At 43.0% G+C, this 19,223-nt stretch overlaps 1 protein-coding gene across 2 annotated transcripts in view; it reads right to left on the minus strand.

Moving 5' to 3' along the window:
- Nucleotides 1-7,024: 7,024 nt before the first annotated feature.
- srcap (Snf2-related CREBBP activator protein) overlaps nucleotides 7,025-19,223 on the minus strand; it is a 33,677-nt gene continuing 21,478 nt past the window's right edge. Inside the window, exons 21-34 of one of the 2 annotated variants that reach the window (XM_079846341.1) lie at nucleotides 18,938-19,153; nucleotides 18,672-18,836; nucleotides 17,560-17,733; nucleotides 16,290-16,613; nucleotides 16,015-16,178; nucleotides 14,749-15,059; nucleotides 14,426-14,628; nucleotides 14,137-14,306; nucleotides 13,810-14,006; nucleotides 13,549-13,663; nucleotides 13,339-13,458; nucleotides 13,054-13,233; nucleotides 12,853-12,936; nucleotides 7,025-12,760 (exon numbers count right to left, since the gene is read on the minus strand). In XM_079846341.1, coding sequence (XP_079702467.1) covers nucleotides 8,603-12,760; nucleotides 12,853-12,936; nucleotides 13,054-13,233; nucleotides 13,339-13,458; nucleotides 13,549-13,663; nucleotides 13,810-14,006; nucleotides 14,137-14,306; nucleotides 14,426-14,628; nucleotides 14,749-15,059; nucleotides 16,015-16,178; nucleotides 16,290-16,613; nucleotides 17,560-17,733; nucleotides 18,672-18,836; nucleotides 18,938-19,153 — 6,581 coding nt within the window. In that variant the 3' untranslated portion in view covers nucleotides 7,025-8,602. The remainder of the gene's footprint in view (nucleotides 12,761-12,852; nucleotides 12,937-13,053; nucleotides 13,234-13,338; nucleotides 13,459-13,548; nucleotides 13,664-13,809; nucleotides 14,007-14,136; nucleotides 14,307-14,425; nucleotides 14,629-14,748; nucleotides 15,060-16,014; nucleotides 16,179-16,289; nucleotides 16,614-17,559; nucleotides 17,734-18,671; nucleotides 18,837-18,937; nucleotides 19,154-19,223) is intronic. The other variant, XM_079846342.1, reaches the window with a different exon arrangement.

Raw genomic sequence — 19,223 nt, forward strand, 5'->3', positions numbered from 1 at the left:
ACCTCTGCAGAAGCATCCAATTGCACCAAGTCTGACAAGACAGGCAGAAGCGCGCAGCCAATGCCCGGTAAGGCCCCACCCCTAACCCGCGGGCATATATAGCCTGCATGCGGTACTGTACATCATTTTACATTCACTTCTCGCGATCTCTGCAGTGACACAGTTCGGTCGAATTTGCGCTCTTCACTTATTGTCTGCAGGAGGAAATATCTTAAGATCAGCCTTTGCCAGGCGGGACAGTTCTATTCTGCCAGTTTCTCTGTGTCTGCTCTCGGAGCCATCCGCGCTCTCACTCGTCTTTCCTGTTCCACGGCTGCTGCCGCTGATTTCCCTGACTTTTTCGCAGGTATGTCGCTCTCTATCCAAGCTGCTTCTTCCAGCAATTGCTCATCACGGGCCTGCCCAGCTGTGTGTGGTGCTCTTATCGCCACTAAGGATCTTCACCCTTTCTGCGTGGTTTGCTTGGGCCTCAAGAATGTGCAAGAAGCCATAGAGAATCCGGAGAACTGCAGTCACTGCCTAAGAAAATCCTGCGACGCCACCTTAAAGTTGCTGCTACCCAATGCGGCGAGCTCGACTTTTCGGACGACAGTGCGCTACCAGAGACCTCCCGGGGCACGACTGCTCTTGTCTGGGCTAACCAGTCCAATCCTTAATTCCCCGAAGAGGACAACCTCTTCACGGGCAACCCCCCGCTCGCCGACGATCCTGCCGGGTCCGATGATGACGATGGTGCCTTCTCGGGGTCTCAGAGGACGAGGAGGCCATCCCGCCCTCTGGTATCCATCCTCCTGGATGTGTGTGAGCGAGCGGCCGGCTCCACAGAGCGGCACCGACCAGGAGAGGGATATTTATGACGGGAAAGTGCTGGGAGCTCCTCCCGGCCCGAGGAAACAACTCTCTCATTCTTCCAGTGTGCGCCAAGCACATGAGGCACTACTGGAGCGACCCGCTCAACTTTAAGCACAGTCTCGCGGGTCTGAAGGTTAAGGATATGGCAGCTCTCGGCATGGGTGAACCGCCTGCCAATGAGCCCTCGATTGCCAGGCACCTCAACCCAGTCCAGGGAGGGCTGCTCGCTCCCCCTAAGCCCATCCTTCCAAACAAGTTTTTCTGCCTCGCTGCACCAGGCGAGTTTTCCTGTCGTTACGTGCGACTCATGTTCCAGGGATTCTGAACAGAGGCGCGGATCTTCTATCGAGGGTGCGAGTGTGAAAACAGCCATTGTATTATGTTCTTCTCGCTAAAGGACTTGGACGCACCCCTCAGGGTGGACGCACTGGCCCACCCGTGGCCCAGAGTGCTGCTGTATGGCTTTCCTCCCCCGTGCCTGATAATTCCCACACTGGCCAGGGTGAGAGAGGGGCGCCTGTCTCTCATTTTGATAGCACCCAGGTGGCCCAAAGCACCATGGCTGGCGGAGATAATACCTCTGTTACATGCCCAGCCGTGGCGCCTACCCCTCCGCATAGACCTATTGTCTCAAGTGAACGGGGAGATTTATCACCCACACCCGGACAGGGTAGCTCTCTGGGCCTGGCCCGTGAGAGGACAACTACACTGTCCTTATATGGCTGTAAGTGGCAAGTGTTCGATGAGTGGTGTGATGGGGAGGGTTTCACTTCATATCAGTGCTCAGTCTCTTATATTTTGTGTTTCCTCCACAAGCTATCTCAGCTTGTCATGTGGGTTTTGAGGGCTCAACGGTTGGGCAGCATCCTCTAATCCGCAGATTTATGAAGGGTGCCTGTCGCTCGTTGCCAGTCATTAGGAGAACGATCCCTGAATGGGACCTCTCCATGGTGCTGGAAGCTCTGTCTCAATTCCCTTTTGAGCCTCTGGGGGATATTTCCCTAAAGTTGCTGTCCTTCAAGACAGCCTTGCTCTTGGCATCAGCCAAACGTGTCAGTGAGTTACATGCACTCTCGGTCCACCCCTTGTGCATTAAATTCTCTCTGGGTGGAGATAAGGTTTTCCTTAAGCCTAATCCAGCCTTCATGCCGAAATGTTTCCCTTCGTTCACATTGGAGGAGTTAGAGCTGTCTGCTTTTCACCCTCCGTCCTTTTCCTCCGCAGAGGATCAAAGGTTGAATGCCCTGTGTCCGGTCCGTGCGTTACAGACGTATTTGGCTAGGACCAGTGTTATCCGGAAGGGTGACCAACTCTTTGTTTCATGGGCTCCTCCCCACATTACATTGGCTTGTGGTCGCTATATTTTTGGCTTACAAATCAATGGGAGTGCAACCCCCAGGGGAACACAGAGCTCATTCCACGAGGGGCTTAGCAGGATATCTGCTCTGCTGCCAGTTGGGCTTCTCCCCATACGTTTGTGCGTTACTATAGGCTGGATGTCACCAGAACCTCGGTAGCATATTCGGTTTTGGGGGTGGGGTCTTTCTAACCCTGCCTTCTTTTGTGTGTGCCACACGTTTCATGCCCTGCTTGTACACCGCAGTTACGTGTGTGTGTCAAGCACCGCCCCTTGGGTTGACCGTCTTTTTCTGGCTAAACAGGACCTTACTTTGAGTGTATTGGGCAATCGGGGAGCTGTCCATGTCTCTCCCATAGGTGGATCTCGAACACGAGATGATGAAAGAGAACAATAGGTTACTGTCGTAACCCCGGTTTTCTGAAACATCGAGTGGAGAGATCCACCAGCTTTGCCCCGCGAGAATACTTACTGATGTACAGTAGCGCATACAGGCTATATATGCCCGCGGGTTAGGGGTGGGGCCTTACCGGGCATTGGCTGCGCGCTTCTGCCTGTCTTGTCAGACTTGGTGCAACTGGATGCTTGTGCAGAGGTCAGGTACGGATGCCCTTCCCATAGGTGGATCTCTCCACTCGATGTTTCAGAGAACCGGGGTTGCGACAGTAACCTATTGTTTTGAGGAGTTTGTGCGGCTGGCTGTCAGACAACGCACCGGTGTGGATACTGTACTTCAGAATCACAGATTCTACATCTTGGAGTACAACCTAAATAAGAATTTTCACCGGAAAATGTAATCTGAACAAGTAAGTAACATGTCTGCCACTTTTGGGAACAAAACAGTACAATAAATCGCACTACCAACAGTGATTAAATCTAACAATCGCTCATATAACATCAAACCGTGCAAGTTATTATTATTGTTACTTTGTTCTCAAATTGTTAAATGTTAACAGCATTAGCATTGCGTGACTACATGCATTTAGTGTTTATTAGCGTTACCTGTATATTTCAATTTCCGTACAGTCTAATCTTTTGCTTTTGACTACGGGTGAATCTCCAGTTGTCACTGATGATTGTCGTTTGGACCTTTCTGGATTACAATCCGCCATCAAAATGATAATTACTCCAGCTGCTGTGAGAAAGGCTATAAATGATCCGCTACAGAACATGCAGTATATACATGCTCCTCATGTGTGTTACTTCTACTAGCCGTATACAGACGTGGCGCAATGACACAAAGACATGCTTGAATTTCCCGCGGAAATCCACCATACCACTATAATTATAACACATTATTACAATTTTACTGTTGTGAATGGGGCAAAGGTAAGCAGATGGTTTTGAATACTAACTTGTTCAAAAATTGATTTTGGATCATTTTAACTAGAAAAAGTTACGGACTGCAGCTTTAACGGTTTTAGTGAGGGAAAGTAGTGTACGTAGTGTCCGTGGCTACACCCATAGGATTCTGAAGAGCAGTTTTGAAGCATAAAGTAGGGTCGAGCTGGCCGTTGCCATCTTGTCAGCGCGTCACTCCCGGATAATAGAAAATGGGCAAAGAGGCGGGACGTGGGTGGAGCTGAGGTGATGCGATGACTAACAGACAGTAGATAAATGGCTATCCACCTGTCACTCAAAGTGGCCACGCCCTTAATTATGCAGAATTTTAAGGCTTTATATAGCCATATGTAAACGAATGAGTTATAAAATTCACCCCCCTCAAAGTTGTCATGAAGGGCAAAATTAGCTGTAAAGAGTCAAGACCAAAACCATAATTTGTACCAGGCTGTAAACATGTTTTTTTTCTGCTGTAATGTTGGGCATTTTAACATGGGTCTAAATGAGATTCTGCTCCCTTCTGGAGCCTGTTGATGAATTGCAGTTTAAGTCACTTCCGTATTGGCTTCAAGAGAAACTGCGGGAGGTTGCCGCTTGTGAACAGCATAATCAAATTAAAAACGATGGAGAAATATAAAACTACTCATTTACAAATGTTGTATACATAAAAACAGTCTATTTTAAGTTTATTGCATAATATGCATATATATACGCAAACATTTCAGTATTTTGAGAACATAGGGAGATCGACCCGATTACATCATTCGCAGTGCTTAAAGGGATAGTTCACACAAAAATGAAAATTCTGTCATCATTTACTCACCCTCAAGTTGTTCCAAATCTGTATGAGTTTCTTTGTTCTGCTGAACACAAAAGAAGATATTTTGAAGAATGTTTGTAACCAGGCAGATAGAGCAACCATTGCCTTCCATAGTAGGGAAAAAATACAATGGCTGCCGAGATCTGCTTGGTTACAAAAATTCTTCAAAATATCTTCTTTTGTGTTCAGCAGAACAAAGAAACTCATACAGGTTTGGAACAACTTGAGGGTGAGGAAATGACAGAATTTTCATTTTTGGGTGAACTATCCCTTTAATGGCTGTGGGAGGTATTTTGGAGTGTGTTGCTTTTTCTGATTCCCTGACTGGTGTAATTTTCTGTACAGAATCATGGGTAATGTAGTAATTCACCAGGAATTCCACTGTTAAACACGATTATTTAAAAAAATAAGGGGAAATAATGCAGGCTGATGGCTTCAGGACCTAATGGATAAAATTAATGAGTTTTTACTTCCAGGACCAAACTGTGCCTATTGCTGTGAACTCATGTGAACAACAGGTTTCCCTCACGCCAGAAAACGCATCATTAGGGAATAGTCGCTGTAAGAGGGAGGGGATTGGGGAAATTATTTAAATTAAATATTATGAGCGCACATGAATAAAAAAAATAATGATGCACATGGATAAATCATTTATAATAAACACTGAAATATTCCATAAAAACAAGAAAAATGTTGCTGTCATGGTGACTTGACAAAAAAAAAAAGCTGAAGTTTTAGGTGATTCTGAATGCATGTGTCAGTCAGCAGAGGGAAAGAAGGTAAGATGCCTGAGGTAACTGTATAGTGATCAAGTGAATTAGATAATCCTGACCATGACCTCTTGGACCTGAGCTCGAATGAAATGGCCTAGCGACATCATTAGACAGATAATATTTATTCAGTGCAAAGGGAAAATAAATATAAAAACTTTTCACCATGATCCATCAAAGGATTACAAGAAAATAGGTAGAGAAAAAACAATGGCTTTTTGAAACTATCGATCAAACGTAACGTGTAGATTTTATTGGATAGTTTTACATTTTATAACTGATTCAACACTTACACCAGGTACCTGTGATCTCTTCAGAAAGAGGGCAGCAGTGTTGGCAGTCAGCTCACAGCCCTTTAAGATAAGTAAAAGTGTCCTGTCCACACCACTTGGCTTTAGCTGTCCCGTAGAAGGCTATCATCATCCCCACGGCAAGCTGTCGTCTGGGTACTGGCACGTAATCCCTGACAAAAAGGAACAAATTCACCTCTTCTGTGATGGGTGGCCCAATTTGGATATACTTACATACTGACAAGCTGAAACCTTAAGATCAAGTGACCCATTAGAAACACAGGAGACCTAAACCTGATACATGAACATGAAAATGAAGGCCAGGAGGCGAGCAAGAATCAGAGAAGAAAGACAATCCCTACTTGTCAAATGTGATGAGATAAGTGCTTGGTTCCTGGAACAAATATTACATATATAAAAAAAAGCTGTTGGTTACACTACACTGGGATTTGCAACAATAAAATCTTTGAAATAAGATGACATGGTAATGTAATAAGGACACCAATTCAAACTCATAATTAATCTATTAAGTTACCGATTTTCTTAAATATATCAAATTGCTCAATTTTAAGAAATGATATTTAAAAAAAGTGTGAATTATAAAGAACTTATGTTGTAGTTACTTTTCAAGAAGCAGAAAGCAATAATCACAATCTTTCCTTTTTCCAGTCCACCCTGAAATACTCTTGTGACATTGAAGTAGCCGAACACTCAAAACTGTAACCACAGAGTAACTTAAGACTTCAGATTTAAACTAGTTTAAGGTATTATATCTAACTAATCACAACACAAAAACATTTCTTAAACTACCTTTTTTTGCAAGGAAGTCCAAACCAAAATAATGGCGTGCTTGATTCCCTTGCGACGCAAGTCAGCCGACTTTTCCTGTACAATTGCCATAGCAACAGAACGCGTTTCAAAAGCAGGCTAGCCAGTTAGCTGGCTAATATTCTTAAGAAAATACAGCGAATAAAATCAATAGAAATAAAGTACGTTAAATTCAATGGTGGAATTAAAGTACGCACCTGTTTCCGTTTTTGTCAAAAATGCGCAGTGGTTTCAGAGGGGGGCAGTATTACGGATTTTCACGGCTGTTCAGAAGTAAATGTCAGTGGATTTTTCTCATGCTTACAATGTTGCCAAGTGCTCTCGAAACGAAATTAGAGCATGAGGTCAGGGAAACGCAGAGATGTCCAATCTGACGTTTGAGAATACTTAATCTCTGATTGGTTCTCGCTCTGGTGCAGCTAATCTATTTTTTGGATCATCAATCCAAAATCCAAACCGTATTAACGGTTACCATTTAAACGTCAACACAAAAAACAAACATAAATTAATAATAATAACACGTTTTTTGGGGGGCTTGAACAGGAACTAGTAGATTAAACTACACGTGGCTAATGACTTGAGAGACTTTATCTCAATCTGCTGAGGTAGTTCTGCACTTTTACAGTCAACATTTACATCCATTTTAAATGACCCGATTCCAAAGTCTCCATGTTGATCAAGATTAAATGATGATTAAAATAATTTACAATTTGAAAAGAAATGTAAGCGGACATAAACAAAATGTATTTTTGGTCTTTTTATTCAACTTACATTTTTGTTTCAATCTTTCAAGTAAAACAATGTGGAATTACAAGGGAACATAAGGAATGTAACAAATTAGAATAGACAAATCAAAATGAAAATAAGACCATCACCATATTCTACTTAATACCCCCCCAAACATGTTTCTGTCCAAAAAGGGCAAAGAAAAGCTATATTACAACTCACTTGACTGCCAATGTTCAGCAAAAAAATAAGATATTCCTCTTAAGAAGTTATTTCAGGTGTATCCTACCAACCCAGCATCGGTCCCTCCATAAAAAGGACCAATACTCCAGAAATAAAAATGGCTGACAGTAGCAATTTTCACTGGAGAACTGATTTCAGTTTTGGTTGCACATAAACAGAAATGCCGTTGTTACGATGAAGGGTGTAAGAGCTTATTACACTTAAAGCACTACAGATGACCAAATGTCTATACGTTAACATGGATCCTTGTATGGATCAACAGGCACTCTCATTTTATCAAACTTGTTTAGATTTTGTGTTTGAGAATACAATTTAATGTGTAAAGATGATCATAATGACTAACACTTTGGGAAAGAGATAAGAAAAATGGCAAGATGTTGTCTCCCATTTCTGTACTGCTATAAAGCAAATGACAAGCAAATTTCAAGATTCATCACAAGCCCAAGAGATACACATACTTTAGAGCTTACAAAATGCAGTGAGGTACCAGTAAAGATGTACTGACAAGTTGATGTTCTGAACCTAAATCACAATGCACACCTCCAATGTCTGAGACATTTCAGATGTGCAAATGGGGAAAAGCAGGCAGCAGCAGAATTTAAAAGTAATGGATTGAAACATTACACAAGACATGTGATCTAAGCAAATCATAACTCCAGCATAGTACAGAGGGGAAAAAAAATCTCATTTTTAGACCTGCCCTCTTCTTCATACCCTGGAAGATATAGAAGATATTTTTGTAATTTATCAACTGACTTGAAACAAACAATAGTCAAAACAGCTGACAAACATTATCCAGAATGCAACAGTCTAAAAACTTTACAATTGTACAATCCCCACTAATCGTTTCAATGTAGCATTAATAAATTTCGTCCTCATCAATACCATTTGCAGCACTAGTAAACTCTGTAAAAAGTGTACAATCTATGCAACCAATCATCTAACATATACTTCACATAGTATTTCCAGTCTTTATGATTACAGTACATAGTGTGAACAAATAATAAATCTTGCCTCTTGCCCAGCTACTTTGAAGTTCCAAAGTCTTGGTGGTAGGGTAAAATATTCTCTGGTTTTAACTCAAATTATTAGGACACATATTTAAATAGGCAACCAAATCTTCACAATTGTCCTGCATCTACAGACCCTTTCCACACTGTAAATGGCTTGACTTAAGATAGCTGAGTGGCAAAGGCGAGGTCAGATCTAATTACAATGTGCAACAGATCTCTTTATTTCCCCGTCTTCTCTCACAGCTAAACCATGGCCTTAAATAAAATTGATCCCCTTTCCTCCATAAAATCTGCATTCTCTCCTTGCTGAAATACTCATCTAACTCCTTGTTTAAACCTAGAGATGATTTCTCCACTCCATATCACGTCTTGGAGTGCCGGTGTTGGGTGGATGACGATCGTGTGTTGCTAGCTGGAGTACGTGCCTGAGCAGCTGCCAGTGCAGCTACACTCCTGAGAACCCTGTCCGGAGTCCCATCGCTGGACCCGGCACTCAGTTCAGGTTTGTCATGCTTCTGGGACCTCTTCTCTTTCCTGCTTTCCCTGTCTCTGCCTCCATCGCTCTTCCGTCGAATACTTTTGCCTCTCTCTGTATCACTACCAGAGGAGGCTGCTCTGGAACGGGAGCGGGTAGGCTCTGTACTCTGCGAGCTTAGACTGTGGGTGCGCTGACTGCTGTTGCTGCTACTCCGACTTCTACTGCTGCCTGCTCCTCTTTCACTGCTTATACTACTGCAGGCACTATGACCTCTTGAAGACCTGGTCTCTCTATTTTCATCTTCACCTTCTTCCTTTTGATCAGATGTTTTTTTCTTTTCTTCTTTTTTAATCCTTTCTGTTTCCAAGGGGGGAACAAGGCTGCCAGGTCGTTGCCGAGTGGATCGAGCAGAAGAGGAGGACTGTGGTGATTCAGTTGACTGATTGGGGGTTTGCCTACCACTTCCTGCTTTACTGTTAGACATCTTAGGAGAGTCCGGTCCTGTTTTCCCCTTGGGTTTACTGCTTCTATCAGAAGACAGTGCCCTGCTTTGCTGTACAGCAGTCTTATTTTTTGGGCTAGGACTGGGTGTGTCTGGTCCTCTTCCCCTCATTGCCAAGAGCTTGGCTGCAGCATTAAGGGCTGAGCAGCGTTTGCCCAGTACCTCAGGTTCAGGGGAGGCTAAAGTACTGGATTGTGGGCCTGTAGATTTCCGGGTTACTCTTGAACCCGTTTCACCACTGGACTCCCCTTCTGTGGAATTGGTGGATTGACCCTTCTTGTCTGACCTCCCCCTTTGTCTATTACTGCTCTCATCATTTTTAGCAATAATGCCTCCATCTTTCTCCAATTTCTTTTGAGCAGATCTTGTCAGACGTCTTTTTATACTATTAGAGTCCTCAGAGTCTGAAGATGAGGAGGAAGAGTTGGACTGGTGCTTTTTGTCAGACCCTTCTTCAGTTTTCTCTTTTTCAGACTTCATATCATCCCGTTTCCTTTTTGAAGGCCTCCTACTCTCTCCAACCTTTTTGGACTGAGATGATCTTGTACCACTGGAGGATACAGAAGATGGGGAAGAGGAACGGACTGACTCCTGGCTGCTTTGTCTACTAATGCTTCGTTTTTTGAAAGAAGTTCTGGTCTCTCTGCCCTCTCTTTTCTCCTCTTCTAATGGCTTAACAGGTCCATCACTCTTGGGAGCATCATGAGTCTCAATATCCAAATTTGATGAGGCAATTCCCGAGGCACTGGGTGTCTGTTCCTTTGGCAAACAATCAAATTTCCTGCTTTTTGGCTGAGATAAAACATCATCATTTTCTCTTGCATCATCCTCAGCAACACGGTCTAATTCCATTATCTCGGTCTCAGTTACAACCTCCTCCTCCTCTACAGTTACAACCTCATCCTTGGATGAATGTTGGCCTTCATGATTATCAGCTACAGGCATGTTTTGGGGTGGAGAAGAATCAGCATCTGTATAACTGAATGTTGACAGAGAATCTGATGTTGTCTGATTAGCGGTAGATGGAGATAGTAAAGACGTTGAAGAGATTTTGTGTGATGCAAGTGTTGAATCGGTTGCTGCTTTGATGGCTGTAATTTGAAGTTGTGAGGTAGGAACAGAAGTTTGATCAGACTTAGGTGTGGACTGTTGAACTGTTGACAGAGTCAGTGTAACCGAAGCTTCTGGTGCCTCTGATTTAGATGAAGATGATTCTGGCTCAATCCCAGAAGTCAAAGCAGGTGGAGAAGGTTGGGTGGATGACTGATGAGTTGCAATAGGAGATGCAGCTATATTACACATGGGTTCTACAAAGGTTTGAGTAGAGTCTGCAGTTGTACTGGTTCTGTGTAAGGGTTGTGAAGTGACATGAGTTGATATATTTGAGTATTGCAAATGATGCACTTGCTGGTTAGTTGTGAATGAATTTTCCTCAGCTTCTACAGCAGTCACTGAGGCAGCTGTAGGTTCTGAAAATTCTGTGATTTCACTGGTCTCGGAAAGCACAGGTATTTGGGTAAGTTCCCCGGTATGGATGGGGGACAAGTGGGTACAAGTGGGAGGCTCTCTAATGGGGCTTGGAAGCTGTAGTGTAAGGGAAGAAGCAGTACAAGTCTGAGAGACCTCTGCAGTAGAAGTCTTGTGTGGTGAAGTTTTAAGTGTGTTGGTGTCAGAGTCAATGCATGCATTGGTGTGAGTATCAACTTGTGATTCTACACCAAGTTCTGATGTAGATGAGGACATATTTTGAGAGTCTCTATGCACAGAGGACAGTAAAACAGAAGTAGTGGATTGATTTGTTTCTGAATCAGGTTTAGATGACGACACTTCAGCAGCATTTGAGGGTGAAGTGGGGTTGAGTGTTGGAGAGCTTATTGGTGAAGTTTTACTGACAGCAGGCAAAGTCACAGGCATAACATTGGACATTGACAAATTAGGCTCTTGGGAGGAAGGAGCACCTGTAGAAGGAGAAGATGTTGGTGAGCTTGTAGTTGTGGTAGAATCTTTACGGGGACGTCCTCTTTTCCGTTTTGGTGAGTGAGGGGGACTCCGCTCAGGACTGGTTTTCTGGGTTACTGTTTTCTTGTCTTCTGGCAGCTCTGGTAACCTTGGGGGTGTTTTAGGTGGCCTGCCCCTCTTGCGTTTTGCTGATATAAGATTGGTGACATTTGAGTCACTCTGGGCGGCACTGTGCTTGTCTGAATTAGTTTCTGGTTTCTTTGGTGACAAAGCAGATCTCCGATCCACCCCTCTACCTCTTCCTACAAATTGCTCTCCTAACTGTGCAGCCATTCGAGACTCTGTCTCAAGCCTTCGGCGTACTGGTAAGTTCCGTAGCACAGGCATATCTGGAGAATAGTGTGTTGGTGAACAGGGGTGGTGCCCTCTCCCTGGACTATACTGTAACGGAGAGGAGGCCTGTTCCTGCTCTCGTGGTGGTGGTGGAGGTGGTGGTGGTGGTGGTGGTGGTGGTGAAGAAGAAGCTAAGGATGTGGGGACTGATATGGGAGGAGAGTCTTTAAGAGTTTGACTGGCTCCATCAGATGAATGAGTGGCTGGTTCTTGAACTGGTTCTACCTGTTCAATCTCCTCTGATGAACCCTCGTTGTGCGCTCCTCCACTTCCACTCATTCCCCTCCGTCTCCGTTTGGGCTCTTTCTCTTCCACCACCGTCACCAGACGACCTGGAAGCTTTCGAAGGACCTTGGCTGATGGAGAATCTTCTGGAAGTCCCTTGAGGATTTCACTTTCAGCAGACTGACGCTTTCGTGGTGAGCGAGAGTTAGGTGATACAAGAGTAGGAGAAAGGGAGAGCTGACCATCCTGTTCAGAATGATGCTCAGGCGAACAGATGGAGTCTGATGATGCAGAGGCTCTCCTATCTCTCCTGCTACACTGTACAGTTTCAGACACTGCTTCTCCCCCCTGCTCTTCACTGTCCTCTCTGCATGCAACAGAAGAGGAGGACTGATGGCCACAAGTGTTTCTGTCCATTGCAGGAGATGCAGCAGCTGAAGGCACAGAGCTTGATGGGGAGATGGGCTGCAGATGGGGGGATGGCACATTTTTTTGAACTGGGCCCTGCATAGCAGGGGACAAGGTTGTGGAATCTGTGAGCTGCTGGTTTGTTTGGACTGCCTGGTTTTCTGATGACATGAGGGATTCAGATTCTTTGGTTGTCCCTCGCACACACGGACCACTGAGAAGCTTCTCAGGCACTTCTCTGTGTTGGGGCGACTTCTGTGTGGACCCAGGGGTTTGGCTCATACTGCGCTCAGAGTTCAAGCATGCCCCCCTCCTGCCTCTGTCTGGGGACAGCCGGGTTAGGGATATATCATCAGCAGGTGTTCCTCTGAGCCTGCCACTGACCCTGGTAGAAGGAGCACCTTTCTCTTTGTGTTTGCGAGGACGACGGGTTGGAGTAGGTTCATCAGCACTGTGAGGTACAGAATCCTCTTCATCACTGTCAGATGACTGATGCAGTTTCAAACCTTCTTCCTTTGCTTGATCCAACCCTTTCCTTGCAGCCTCCACTTGCTCCTGTAAAGTCAAGATAAATGTTGTGGTTATGACTGCTAAAGGTTTATTCTATGATAAGGTAATCAAAGCTTGGTTACTGTTTTAATTGTTACCTCTGCCTGCTTCAGCTCCTCTTTGCAAATATCTTCAAGGGAAGCCTCAAGGAAATTCATGGCATATCGCTCTATGGGAGTGAGCTGTTAAGAACAGGGAAATTTAAAATTTAGCGGATAAAAGGTACATTATGATAAAAACAGGTAAATTCACATTCTAATAAAACATTTTAAAAAGAAAAGCATTAATATCATGACTACCTGTTCAACCAGAGCAGCGATTTCCTGCTCAGCCTTGGAAAGCTCCTCCTCTTCCTGGTCTCGGCTGTCACCATCATCTAGAGGGATGTTCTCATTGAACTCTGCAAGCTCAGCCACCTGCTCAGCCTTGGCTTGAGATGCAGCGACGATATCCTCTTCATCCTCAGCACGACACAGGGCCTAGTATAAAGAACACAATCTCATTTTCAGTGTAGAATAACAAATGGAATACATTTCTTATCAACAAATACATTAAATACACCAAATGGATATATTTAAAATTACCTGTTCCAAAATGGTGGTGTGTTGTTTATTGACAGATTCTTCATCTTCTGACTGAGGCACACTCAATTCAGCCACTTTCCTCTCTCCTTCTGACACATCAAACAACTCTCTGATAGTTTGCTGTGGGAAAGAGTTGGGCAATTAATCCTTTCAAAGTTTATTCCAAACTAGGATTTCACTGAAAAACTAGAATACAAATGAAAAGCATACCTCCTTAAAAAAGGCAGTGGTAAAGTTTCCACCTTCAATAGCCATATCTCCCAACATCCTTTTTTGATTGGCTTTTTTCAGAATATTTTCTTCAACTGTGCGTTCACTGATTAGCCTGAACAAATAACACAATGTCAATGTCAATCGTGCTTGCAAAATATGTACAATGTTAATCTTTTTTTTTTTTTTTAAAGGAACAAAAATTGGTCCTATATGTAATAATAAAAAATAAAAATAAAAGGTTTTTAATTTTGCATTTACCTATAGATGTGGACATCTCTTGTCTGTCCAATTCTGTGGCACCGGTCCTGAGCTTGGGCATCCATGGTTGGGTTCCAATCACTGTCATAGAACACCACTGTATCTGCCCCAGTCAGGTTAACACCTACACCACCACTGCGAGTTGACAGGATGAAGCAGAATATGCGACGGTCTGCATTGAAGCGTTCCATCAGAGACTAAAAGGTAGACAAACATTCCAATAATGTCACAGCTGAGAGACAAAACACATACTTTGTTCTGCTTGCCAAAGTCAAGTTATATGAAAATCACAAACACACTATTTGAGTACTGGGATTACTATTTCACCTGTCTCTGCTCTACACGTGTACTTCCATCCAACCGCAGATAGATGTGCCCATGGTAGTTGAGGAACTGCTCAAGTATATCTAGCATACGTGTCATCTGAGTGAAGATGAGGACTCTGTGCCATCCTGCTTTCAACTTTCTAAGCAGGAGGTGGAGTGTCTGCAGCTTACCTAAACACAGATAAACAGCCATAAAATATTACACAAATGTTATAGGTTATTATGTATAAGGCATTGTGAATTCAAGTACAATGAAATACAAATGCACACTCTGGGGTGCCAGTACTTACCACAGTCATATTGAATAAGCCTCAAGTCAGGGAAATGCGTCCTCATGTTACACTGGATGCGATGGAGCGTGTGTGAAAGCGGGGAGATATGGGAAGATAAAACAGAGGAGAAAAGAGATTGCTGGTGTCTGAGGGAGGGAGGTGGGTGGCAGCTGTGCATGGTGATAGGCTTTGCCTCCACTGGAGGAATGACAAAAGTAAACCTGTGGAATGAGGGCACATTTAAACGCAGTGTGAAACACTATTTTCAGATTTTATATTCCTTTTCTAAATTAAATTTTAAAAAATTAGTGCTTTATGTACTGTGTGTTTGTGAGCTATACCTGTCTATGACCTCAGAGATAAGTTGAAGCCTCTCCTCTGAGTTATGGATGGCTTCCTTCAGGACTTTGCTCTTTTCCAAAATACAACTGGTATTTTGTGATTGAGCAGTGAGGCAGGAGCTATAACCCGAGTAACTCCAGTTGTTTACAACAGGACGTGGCGGAGATGGACAAGGGCCTGGGAGGAAGGTTAGAAAGTCCAGCACCTCATGGCCATACACAGGCTTAGCACTGCAGCGCAGCTCATTGATGCGCATGATTTGAGAGATTCTGTCATCTCGCTGAGCCTTTCGCCTGTCTGCAAGCCATGACTGTCAGAACCAAAGTAACAAATGAGTGAGTGCTACAGAAACAGACAAACAAAAAATTAACCATGATGTAGTTACTGATGATTGCGTTAAAGGATTAGTTCACTTTAAAATTAAAATTTCCAGATAATTTACTCAACCCCATCTCATCCAAGATGTCTTTCTTTCTTCAGTCGAAAAGAAATGAAATTGAGGAAAACATTCCAGGATTTTTCTTCCCTCAATGGCAACCAAAATGTTGAAGGTCAAAATCATTGCAGGCTCTGCACGATCCCAGATGAGGAACAGGGTCTTACCTAGCGAAACCATCTGCCATTTTCAAGAAAAAGAAACATTTATGTACACATTTTAATCTAAATTGCTCATCTTGCGCTGCTCTGCAACGTGCCACGGATTGCACCATTACGTCGGAAAGGTTCTGTCAACTTCTGCCTATGTCTAGCATGACCTTTCCGACTTGATTACGTAATCCCTGGCACGTCACGGAGCAGCACAAGATGAGCAATTTAGGTTATAAAGTATATAAATGTTTTTTTTTTTTAGAAAATGACTGATGGTTTTGCTAGATAAGACCTTATTCCTCAGCCGGGATCATGTAGAGCCTTTGAAGCTCTTTGTAGCGCTTTGAATCTGCATTGATTTGGACCTTCAACATTTTGGTTGCCATTGAAGTCCATTGAGTGGAGAAAAATCCTGAAATGTTTTCCTAAAAAAAAAAAACGTAATTTCTTTTCCACTGAAGAAAGACCTGAACATCTTGGATGGCACGGGGGGTGAGTAAATTATCAGGACATTTCCTTTTTAAGTGAACTAATCCTTTAAGAGACATCGATATTTGCAAAATATTACACCCTCAGATGTGGGTTGTCATTAAACTGAGATTTAAAGTAGAAGCAGTGTTATGCTCCCTTTTGAGTTCAAGAATTAATCAATTGAAGTTTAACACTCCATTTTTTACCAGATAGAAGGGGGAACGTGGTGGAGGTGGTGGCTGAATGCGGGGACGCTGAGATGTTGGCCCACTGCTCTGAGATGAGGATGCAGGCTTAGGAGTGCTCATGCGCAAAGTTATCACATCATTATTACTGTCCTCACGTACTGATGATGAATTTGCCTTCGTAACTGAAATGTACAGAGTATTGAATGCATAATTATTCTAATTTATAATCTTTTTAGATCTTAATGATAATATAGATCTTAAACTTCTCAAAACCACATCTGGGCTCAACTTACCTGGTGGTTCGGGGGCTGCTGGTGGTGGTGGTGGTGCTGGTCCCTGTACTACTCTCAACACTGGACGAGTGGGTGGAGTCTGGGCAGAAGCAACAGTACGGGGTGGAGCAGCATAAACCGGAGGCCGGTGTGGAGGCTGTAAAGCAGCGGATGCTCTAAGAACAGAGCTTGGAGTGCCATGTGGGTGAAGAGTAACCGACTGAGGAGGAGCAGGACGAGGAGAAGGAGGCACGGCCAGAGTAGGAATTGACCCTCCTTCTTTACTTGGTGCCTGTCGTACAACAATCTTTACAATTCCGGGTCCACTTACCATGGATGTTGGGACTGGAATTAAAAACAGAACGAGAGAGAGAGAATTTAGTAACTACACAAGTATTTCACCTGGAAAGAAAGTTCAGTTAGACTGGGCACCAGACTATTGATTACAGTAGCAGAGCTATCAATAAAGCATCAGCCTTGCATTATCAAATACTCTCCTGTTCAAAAGTTTAGGGGACAGTACGATTTTTTTTTTGTTACAGGTTTTTGTAATTATAAATTTTTTTATATATATATATATATATATATATATATATATATATATATATAATCAATGTTGAAAAACTGCACCCTTAATATGTGTGGAAACTTCCGATACATTTTTTTCAGGAATTTTTGATGAATAGAAAGTAAAAAACATTTCAAACAAAAATCCTTTGTAACATTCTAAATGTCTTTACTTCCACTTTATAAGTTAAATGCATCATTGCTGAATAAAAGATCATTTTAATTTATCTCAAAAGAAAAAAAAAAACTAGTCTGACCCCAAACTGAATGGTAGTGCAATTCTTTAATCTTTTAACTCTATATAAGAATGGACAATTACAACTTTACATTAGACTTAAAAGGAACAGAATAAAACAAAAAACAATAATGATGAAAAAATGAGAACAGTTAAATCCACTCACTTCATAAAATAATTAACAAACAAAAAAACAAACCAAACCATTTCAAACCATTCCAGTTTTCAACCATTTTTGTACCATCTACAACATCTGATTTAATATTTGCAGTGTTGTTTGCATTTATCTTTTTTAGATTTCAAATACCTTCATTAAACAGGTCCTATTGAGTAAGCCAACAAACCATCCAAATAACCTGTCACATGCAGTTAGAAACAACAACCAGTGCCAGAAAACCCATGCACATGCTCTGCTGAGTAACAGGTAGTTTGGTACCCAGGATACAGGCTGTACCCAAACAAGGATGAACTCAAGGACAGCACCAGTACCTTGAGTAGCGGTGAAAGGTAATGCTAGTCCAGAGCAGGTTGGGGTTGTGCTGGCTGGGTGGGGATTTGCTGAGCTGCTACCTGTCTGACTAACTGTGTGAAGAACTGCCACCTGAGCTGGCTGACTAATAAGGTGGTGCTGCCCACTACTGGAAACCAGATGCATTACATTTCCTAAAGGGCACAACCACAGAAGAAAGTGTTAGGCTATAGACTACACCAAACACTGACAGAAAGACTGAAAGGGTTAGTTCCCCCAAAAATTTAAATTATGTCATTACTTACTCACCCTCGTGTCGTTCCCAACCCGTAAGACCTTCGTTCCTTTTCAGAACACAAATTAAGATATTCTTGATGAAATCCGAGAGCTCTCTGAACCACCCATAGACAGCAACTTAATTAACACTTTCAAGGCCCAGAAATGTAGTAAAAACATCGTTAAAATAGTCCATATGACTACAGTGGTTCAAGCTTAATTTTATGAAGCGACAAGAATTCTTTATAACAATTATAACGACTTTATTCAAAAATATCTTTACGTCTGTGTGTCTCCTATGCAGTTTACGTTGGTCAGCTCCTGCGTCAGCATCACACGCATGCGTTGTGGTGCTCACGTGAACAGCATCGGCCAATGGTAAACCGGCGTGCTGGCGTAGCTCTGACGTGACTCAGAAGCGCTGTACTGTTTTTACTACGTCAACAGCGTAGGAGACCGACACAGAAGGGAAGAAATTGTTGAATAAAATTATTTTTGTTTGTTAATTTTTTGCGCACAAAAAGTATTCTTGTCGCTTCATAAACTTAAGGTTGAACCACTGGAGTCACATGGACTTTTTTAACGTTTTTACTACATTTCTGGACCTTGAAAGTGTTAATTAAATTGCAGTCTATGGAGGAGGTCTCAGATTTCATCAAAAATATCTATTTTTGTTCTGAAGATGAATGGAGGTCTTATGGGTTGGGAAAGACGTGGGTGAGTAATTAATAAATTCATTTTTTTGGGTGAACCAACCCTTGAAGGCGTGCAGGAAAAGCGAAACCTATTCAAAGCAGGCAGTGGATTATTTCCACAAGCAGGTTATTTGTCTATTTATGTGGAAGACAGTGGATACCTTGGATGGGTCTTGGCTGAGGAACGGGGACCTGGTGCAGTGGAGTCCCAGAGAGTGTAAGCTTGTTACCCTGTAGCTGGAAGGTTACTGGTTTACTGCCCTGAGAGGACGACACTGGTCGGCCTGCCAGGGAGGCCAGCTGAGCGATACTCACAACTTCACCGGCTGTACATGTGAGAGATAAATTCAAATAATTTAATGATGTGCTGCTATTGTTTCATGGCGATAAACAAAGAAATGAAAACAGTGGGATGTAATTAACTCACATGGCAAACGAGCCTGCATATCTGGACTGAGCAGGACCCTCTGAGTCATAATGTTGCTTGGTGGTTGAGGCGGAGTGGACACAGTTGTGATGCTGGAGGGTGCTGAGGGACGTATAGTCACAGGCTGGGGGGCTGGCGGCCTGACTGCAGGTGCAGAAGGGACGCTACAAGGAGCCACTGGAGCTCTTGGAGTAGTGACAGGAGTAACAGGACAAACTGAAATGAGAGTAAAAAAGTTATTCTCTTCCTGATTATACCATTACATGAAAGACACTTTCTGATCAGG

This window comes from Gobio gobio (genome assembly GCF_949357685.1).
Source record: "Gobio gobio genome assembly, chromosome: 20".
Lineage (NCBI taxonomy): Eukaryota > Metazoa > Chordata > Actinopteri > Cypriniformes > Gobionidae > Gobio > Gobio gobio.